The sequence below is a fragment of the Doryrhamphus excisus genome, chromosome 15 (genome assembly GCF_030265055.1).
Source record: "Doryrhamphus excisus isolate RoL2022-K1 chromosome 15, RoL_Dexc_1.0, whole genome shotgun sequence".
In the NCBI taxonomy this organism is placed as follows: Eukaryota; Metazoa; Chordata; class Actinopteri; order Syngnathiformes; family Syngnathidae; genus Doryrhamphus; species Doryrhamphus excisus.
Window position 1 is genome coordinate 5,300,506 of NC_080480.1, and position 8,215 is coordinate 5,308,720.

Here is an 8,215-nt window from a genome sequence, read left to right on the forward strand (position 1 = left end):
AGTGTCTGTAGTGGTGTGTAGTTTCTACTTTTTTTTAAACAATAAAACAAACATTTATGATGTAAAGCAGGTATTGCGGTATATTTAGCAATAAAGGGTGTTGGATTTGCTTGCTGCCACTAGGAGGCAGCACACTTGCAGGTATTAACGCTTCAATGTGAGTCTTGAGGTAAAAAAAAAATGGAGCTATTCATGTCATCATCCTGATAGAAATAGCCGTCTTTGTCCAAGCTTGTTTTATAGACAAATCCCCTTGCACTTAGATGGTGTCTTCATAGAATATGTTTACTAAGGGCTGAATTGAGCATAAAAACACTCTCTTTGTGTCGAAAGAGATTTCAATGAAAGAACCTCTGCATTTGATGGATTCATTCAAAAGCATCCTTTCATAAAGCAGCAACATGTTCCCTTTGGTGTACATATTGCTCTTTTGAAGTACTGTAGGCCAAAGGTGTCCAAACTTTTTCCACCAAGGGCTACATGAAAAATAAAATGATGTATAAGGAAGTATTTTGTAAATATTTCATAAGAAGGATAATGTTTGTTTTTTGTTTTAAAGTCTTTTCTGTTTAATAGTGCATATTATTAAGATTTATTCATTCACTCACTCTCGACTGGTGGCCAGGCAATCACAGGGCACATATAGACAAACAACCATTCACACTCACATTCATACCTATGGACAATTTGGAGTCGCTAATTAACCTAGCATGTTTTTGGAATGTGGGAGGAAACCGGAGTACTCTGAGAAAACCCACGCATGCACGGGGAGATCATGCAAACTCCACACAGAGATGGCCGATGGTGGAATTGAACTCCGGTCTACTAGCTGTGAGACCTGTGTACTAACCACTCGGCAGCCTATTAAGATTTATTCCTGTAAAAATTTGATTTTTTTTGTTAGATAAAATATTACAGTCATTACTATACATATTAATTGGGCTATGCTGGAGCCTATCCCAGCTGTCTTCGGCTGAAAGGCGGGGTACACCCTGGACTTGTCGCCAGCCAATCACAGGGCACTAATAGACAATAAGTTTATTAACGTTTCCCTTCAGTGAGTGACAACAAGGCATTCATTATTGTAACATGACTGACACCTAGTGCCCAGTGTAAGTATATATCATTGCACTGTCTTTGAATGTGCCTTCAGAATGCCTTATATTTACTTAATGTAGCCATTTTTATGCTTGAAAATGCTTCAAATACCAAAGTTACTTCAAATTTGCTTGAATATTCATATTTTTGAAAGTAATGATATGCCATTCATTCATTCATTCATTTTCTATCGCTTTTCCTCACAAGGGTCGCGGGGTGCTGGAGCCTACCCCAGCTGTCTTGGGGCGTTAGGCGGGGTACACCCTGGACTGATCGCCAGCCAATCACAGGGCACATATAGAAAAACAACCATTCACACTCACATTCATACCAATTAACCTAGCATGTTTTTGGAATGTGGGAGGAAACCGGAGTACCCGGAGAAAACCAACACATGCACAGGGAGAACATGCAAACTCCACACAGAGATGGCCGAGGGTGGAATTGAACCCTGGTCTCCTAGCTGTGAGGTCTGCGCACTAACCACTATACCACCGTGACACCCATGATATGCCGTATTCAATTAATTAATACATTTTTGAAAAGCGAGGGATGACCGCACACTGGAAAAAAAAGACCCTGCTTTTCCATAGGCAACATTTCTAACAAATTGCTAGAAAGGTCACATGTGGATTTGTACTCATCACAAAAGTGTCACCCGGACGCCATGGCCGTCATGACGCTAATGAATGCAAGGCCGCCAAACCGGATATTCCGCAGCCTTTACTAGCGGCACGTGTCAATTCACATTCAATCACAGTGGAATAACGTTTCCACGAGCGTGTGGGAAGTTGGTCATGACCCACTTTTCGACAAACCTGTTAATGCCAGGTACAAGAGCCAAACGGTAGAAAGACACACAAGGACAGTGATGTGGCCTACAAACTCAAATGTGGGTCATACAAACCGATATGTCATTTTCTTTTATGTGTGCTTTGCTCCGATTAGTGGCATTCAGTGGCGCTGCCCCGTTACGTGTTTCACTACTGCGGCGGTGGTCGTGCGGAGGTGGAGGGTGTGGAGGGTGTGAATGCTGCAAGCGGGCGGGCATCAGATGGATCTATTCTTTTCGTCAGAATATAGGTCGACACGCTTTGAAGGTCAAGTCATCAAGACCTGGATTGAATAATCTGCATTATTAAAGGGGACCTATTATCCTTTCTATTCATTTTTTTGACCTATAAATGTAGCTAGAATACAGTATTCTCGTGTTAAATGATGCCAAAGTATCAGATAATGAGGTTTAATGCACATTTGGAAGTAAGCCCTGAAAGAAATTTGGGATAACTGGCTCTCTGTGATGTCACAGAATGCCTGGTTTCCTTATATGGATTTTTTTTACACACTGGTAGTCCCAAAAAAAAAATGTGTAATAACCACATTAGATGTTACCAATGTTGTAAAACCCTAATGCTAAAATGCTAACACTACTTAGCATTGAAAGGCGTCAATGCTAACGTAAACCTCTTCTTCTCTTCTTGAGAAACTTCGGAATGTCCAGTCTCTACTTCCGGATCGGATTTGGGTCCCAAACATATGGCTGTATGTTCAAAGCGGACATTTTAAGAAGATAAATTGCTGTTTATTATCAACTCCTATAAAGTTGGGTTGGCAGCACAACACTCGGGAGTGTAACCAACCACAGAGGAGTAGGTGTGCCTGGGGGCGGGGCCGTATGTGGAATAAATTAAAACAGACCATTTTCGCTGGAAGCAGGAAGTTCAAAGAAATACAGCTGAATGGGTACAGATTCTGGAAGATCTACAAAGCTTTCTGCACGGGTTATTGTGTGTAGATGCAGCACACCTCAACACAAAAGGCCAAAAATAAATATAGAGAAATATAGGAAATAAATATGACTTTATTCCCATAATATTTTGGCTTATAATTTATGATATTATAGCCTTGTTTTTGTCATTATTTGGTTGCTTTTAATATTACAACTTTTTAAAATTATGTGTATTCTCCAAATTGTCCATAGGTATTAATGTGAGTGTGAATGGTTGTTTGTCTATATGTGCCCTGTGATTGGCTGGCCACCAGTCCAGGGTGTACCCCGCCTCTCACCCCAAGACAGCTTGGATAGGCTTTAGTTTAGTTAGTTTTTCCATGTAAAAGTAATTGGTTTTGTTTTAAAATAAAATAAAATAAAATAAAATAAAATAAAATAAAATAAAATAAAATAAAATAAAATAAAATAAAATAAAATAAAATAAAATAAAATAAAATAAAATAAAATAAAATAAAATAAAATAAAATAAAATAAAATAAAATAAAATAAAATAAAATAAAATAAAATAAAATAAAATAAAATAAAACGGCAGGCGAGTGGTTTGTGATTTTTGATTATTGTGCGTAGCTGCTCCACAACTCAACACAAAGGGCCAATAATAAATATAGAGAAATATAGGAAATAAATATGACTTTATTCCCATAATATTTTGGCTTATAATTTATGACATTATAGCCTCGTTTTTTTTGCATGTCATTATTTGGTTACTTTTAATATTACAACTTTTTAACTTATGTGTATTTAATATTTATACCACTAAAATGAATCTAAAATATATTATTCAACAATTACTGCATATTTTTATTTTGTTTTTTAGTTTTCTTTTTTTTAAATGCAATTGTATTTTTTTTGGCACAATCAGCCTCTCCTCAGATAACACAAAACTTCCACCATATAAGCTAAAAAGCTATAATTTTGCCTTAACGTTAGCTTAGCATGTTTTAAGAATGATTTTCTTGATTTTTTTCAAGCTGATGCACCTCCCTTGCCATCTTTACACTATTTGTGTAAGCCAGTGATGGGTTGCATGGTACAGTACCGCTATTAGCTGAATCCTGTGTCTTAAATATGTGCGCACAGTGTGATTACTTAGGTGAACCTATTCATAATGTCCATGAACCAGGGATAAGAGAGGATATTACATGGAATATGGGTCTATAAAAGGGAGGAGGACAAAAGAATAAACAAAAAAAAAGAAAAGATTGAAGGAGAGAAAAATACAGGTCAGAGGCAGCTATAATAACCTGCGTAACCTGAAAACTGTGAAGCTACCCTTCGGCCGCTGAAAAGAACCCTCAGGATTAAAATTAGCCATAACTACTTCAGGCCACTATGACGGTAACTCAACCATCCATTTACAGCTCAGCCTTCTTCGTAGCACAAAAGCATTTTGCGGGATTTGTCCCAAAAAAAAGGGATGCATGGTCAGGAGTAGAAATAAAAAGAACCAGGTCAGCATTACTTCATCCACCTGTTAAATATGTACTGCATCGTCTTCCTTCCTTTCAACAGCCATGCACGTAAGCCCTGATGATGAAGATGGGGAATATCTACAGCAGCCATTCTCAACTGGTGGGTCGGGACCCAAAAGTGGGCCGCCAGTGATCCATTCCAGGTGGGCTGCAGACAGCTAGCAAAAAAATAAAAACAAAAAACTTTTAAAACATGTAAAAAACATTTCCACAATATAGGAAAAATTCAGTATTTTCACAGTTAGTGTTAATGACTTCTTTTTCATGCTCTATAGTCACCTTTACACTCATTCATTGTTTACATCATATGCTGCAGCAATTCTTGTCAGCCTCAAATTCATTTCTTCTAAACTTCTTCCAAGCCACAAACTTACCACTTCCACATGGAATGGAAGGAGAACCTTTTATCACTCTTATCATGTGGTGCATGCAATGGCCTGGCTGGCTTCATGCATATAAACTGATGTCTTAATGTTTTGTGTCATTACTGCCGCCTAGTGACCAGAATACTACATATCACTTTTGTTTTGACTAATAATAATAATAATAGTGAGCAGTGTCTACCACCATAAGGTCATCATTTATTAATTAATTTCTGAAAAAACACGATATAGCGAGGGAGCGATAATCAAACTGTACAACCAAAGGTGGCTTTGTTGTTGTTTATTATTATTTTAGAAATAAAATGGAACAAAATGTATAGTTATATTCGTTATTGGTATATATTCAATGCACAGTTATGGTTCTGTTGAATGCAATTTTTATATTTAATTTTAATGTATGCATTATTGAAATGAATGCTGTTATGTTCTTCCTTATTTCCTTTAATAAAACCACATTAACTCTGATCTACTGTATTCTATTGTTGACTAAGTTTAATTCTAAATAAAAAATAATAACAAAGACAGAATTGTTTAGTTAAATTATTAAATTAAAAGTATCTTTGTATGTCGTACTTGTTTACATTTTCTAATTATTTTTCATGTACAGTACATTTTTATTTGTCGAGCACAAAAGTACCCAGTAAACATGAAGTGGAATCAAAAACGAGTATTTTGTATCATTTTTGTTTTTGTTGACAACGTTCAGCGTGTAGTTCCGGTGACGTCATCCATCTGCGACGGGAATACGGAAGCATGATGGCGGTGGCTCACCCGAAGCAGGAGAAAGAGAGCGAAGATTGCTCTCTTCTGCCTTTAGTTCACGATATAATAAAATGGTAAGCCTGTGAAATGTTTATTTTTGTATATTGCTGCATCATAACACCTATTTTACACGTTCCAAATCATTAGAATTGTCTCATTGTTGACGTTTAGCTATAGCTAACGATAGCTAGCAGATTAGCAAACTACAAAATATACGAAGTGTCGATTATAATCTGCTCTTGCGTTTCAAGCATGGATAAGGAGAGCCCGGATGTGCACCAGGAGTTGAATAAACTGAAGGCAAAGATTCAAGAGGCCCGGGAGCAGATCTCTGCCATGCCGGGCATAGAGAGCAGTCCCGGGGAACAGCAGCAACAGTTGACCACGCTGAGGGAGCAGGTCCGCACCAAGAACCAACTCTTGCAAAAATATAAGAGTCTCTGTATGTTTGACGTACCCAAAGCATCTTGAAGACTGGATTAAACCGGACGGAACTCAAACCTATACAAGACTCTGCAGGGTCAGATGGAGCACAAGAAGAGGACGCCATTTAAGAACTGACAGTGGATGGAAGGCGATTGTCAAGTGTATATTTATATTTCCACATGCATGTTTTTCAGCATTTCGCTTAGATTTTTCACATTTTTTGTATTAAAGCTATAAATATCTTATTTGTTTATGTTTTTGGGTGTTTCTTTAGATTTCTTATTGAATTACTATGGTAATTATGAATTAATTCCCATATTTTGACTTTATTGTAACGTATTCCCTAACAAAATGTTCAAAAAATTACAACTTTATTTGTTTTGTTTCTCAAAACATTGCATTTTTTTGGTATTATTTTTCCTGATACAATTACACTATTTTCATAACTGATTTTTTTTTTAATTTTAATTATTGCTGCTTTTTAATTGAAGTTTTGGGGTGTTTCTTTAGATTTCTTATTGAATTACTATGGTAATTGTGAATTAATTCCCATATTTTGACTTTATTGTAACGTATTCCTAACAAAATGTTTTAAAAAATTACAACTTTATTTGTTTTATTTTTCCTGATACAATTACACTATTTTCTTTGCTGATTTAAAAAAATATATATTATTGCTGCTTTAAATTTTTTTAGTTTAGTTAAATTATGTTTTAACAATGCACCCCACACTTTGGACACCCCTGCTTACTGAATAGCCAGCATGGAGGCGATGTCAAAAAATTTGAGCTTTAAATAAGATGGAGACAAATATTATGAAAGTAACAAGTTTTTATTCGATGCAAAAAGTTGAGAAACATAATAAATACACATTCATATTTGTTCATAAACATTCAAGTCTGTTGGCAAATGTAAACAAAGTCAGTCGAGGCAGATTTGACAGCACATCATCCCAGTGCCTGCTGGTCCATTTTGTCGTGTTTTTTTTTTGGGGGGGGGGGGGGGGGGGGGGGGGGTCAGCATATGATGCAGCCTTTCTCTTTAGCCTGCCCCCCTCCCACGGCCTTCTCCTTGATGTACATCAAGTCACTGTGGACGCTCGGCCGTCGCGCGAACGGCGCCACGATGCCGTACGCGTCCTTGCACTTCTTCGCCCGGAACGACTTCCGGTGCAGGAGCTCGCAGGACTGCAGCGACACCTTGCAGTGCCGGTTGGGACTCATCTCGTCCGGGAGTTTCGCCATGGCGAAGAGAGTCTGGAACATCTGGTCCACGTTGGTGTTCTTCTTGGCTGAGATTTCCACGTAGGCGCAACGGCAGCCGTGCTCGTCCCCGCCGCGCACTAGCTGCTCGATCTCCTCCTCCCGCACCTCCCTCTGGAAGTCCCGGTCGCACTTGTTGCCGCAGATGACCAGCGGCACCTCAGCGTTCTCCTTGGTCTTGTTCCTCAAGCAGGACTTGGTTTCGTAGATTTGCCGTTTGAGGCGCTGCACCTCCTGGAAGGAGTCTCTGTTGTCCAGACTGAACACCAAAATAAACACATCTCCTGCAAATATAACAATAATAACGCACAATCAGCACCAGAATGGAAAAACGCGCAAAATTCTGCACATTCTTGTGGACGCAAAACGCACCTGTGAGAATGGAGAGCCTCCTCATGGCGGGGAAAGGGTGGTTTCCAGACGTGTCCAAAATGTCCAGTTGATAGACGTTGCCCCTGATGCTGTAGAACTTCCTGTGAAAGTCCTCGATGGTGGGCGTGTACTGCTCCTCCACGCGCTCGTTAAGAAACCGCGAAATAATGGCCGTCTTGCCAACTTTGGTGGAACCGAGAATCACCATCCTGTAACAGTTCTTAGCCGGGATGTTGAACTCGTTCTCGGAGGGTGTCATCTTCTTGATCATGGTTGCGTACACCTCCCCGAATATTGGGAATTTTCAAAATAAAATCCCTTTCTGTTTGCGTATATGTGGAAGCAAGAGTCTCACTGACGATACAAGTGGCCCGCGGTGGGTATTTATAAGCCGAGGATGGCCACGCCCCCCCTGTGTGCGTCACACGCCCCCCACCCCCCTCTCCAACAAGACAGTTGGAACAGACCCCGACCGATGTTGTTACTATGCCATGTTTGTGTGTGCGTCACATGTCTCCGCCAAAAAAAAGAGAGACTTAATGGACTTCAAAATGACAACCATTTTGGGATGATGCGAGTCACGTGACTCCATCAAGGTGCCCATTTTTTCTTTCTAAAATGGCTCAACATTCGGTTGTTTTCTTCTTT

The 8,215-nt window shown here is 39.0% G+C and overlaps 2 protein-coding genes across 2 annotated transcripts; one reads left to right on the top strand and one right to left on the bottom strand.

Moving 5' to 3' along the window:
• Nucleotides 1-5,452: 5,452 nt before the first annotated feature.
• med9 (mediator complex subunit 9) lies at nt 5,453-6,391 on the top strand. The gene is made up of 2 exons (XM_058049837.1): nt 5,453-5,581; nt 5,759-6,391. The coding sequence occupies exons 1-2, from the start codon at nt 5,499-5,501 to the stop codon at nt 5,976-5,978; spliced, it is 303 nt and encodes a 100-aa protein (XP_057905820.1). The 5' UTR covers nt 5,453-5,498; the 3' UTR covers nt 5,979-6,391.
• A 547-nt stretch (nt 6,392-6,938) lies between these two features.
• LOC131103323 (dexamethasone-induced Ras-related protein 1-like) lies at nt 6,939-7,910 on the bottom strand. Its single transcript, XM_058049482.1, has 2 exons — nt 7,568-7,910; nt 6,939-7,479 (listed from the first exon to the last, which is right to left on the bottom strand). Exons 1-2 carry the CDS (start codon nt 7,836-7,838, stop codon nt 6,950-6,952), a joined length of 801 nt encoding a protein of 266 aa, XP_057905465.1. The 5' UTR covers nt 7,839-7,910; the 3' UTR covers nt 6,939-6,949.
• Between the last annotated feature and the right edge of the window lie 305 nt (nt 7,911-8,215).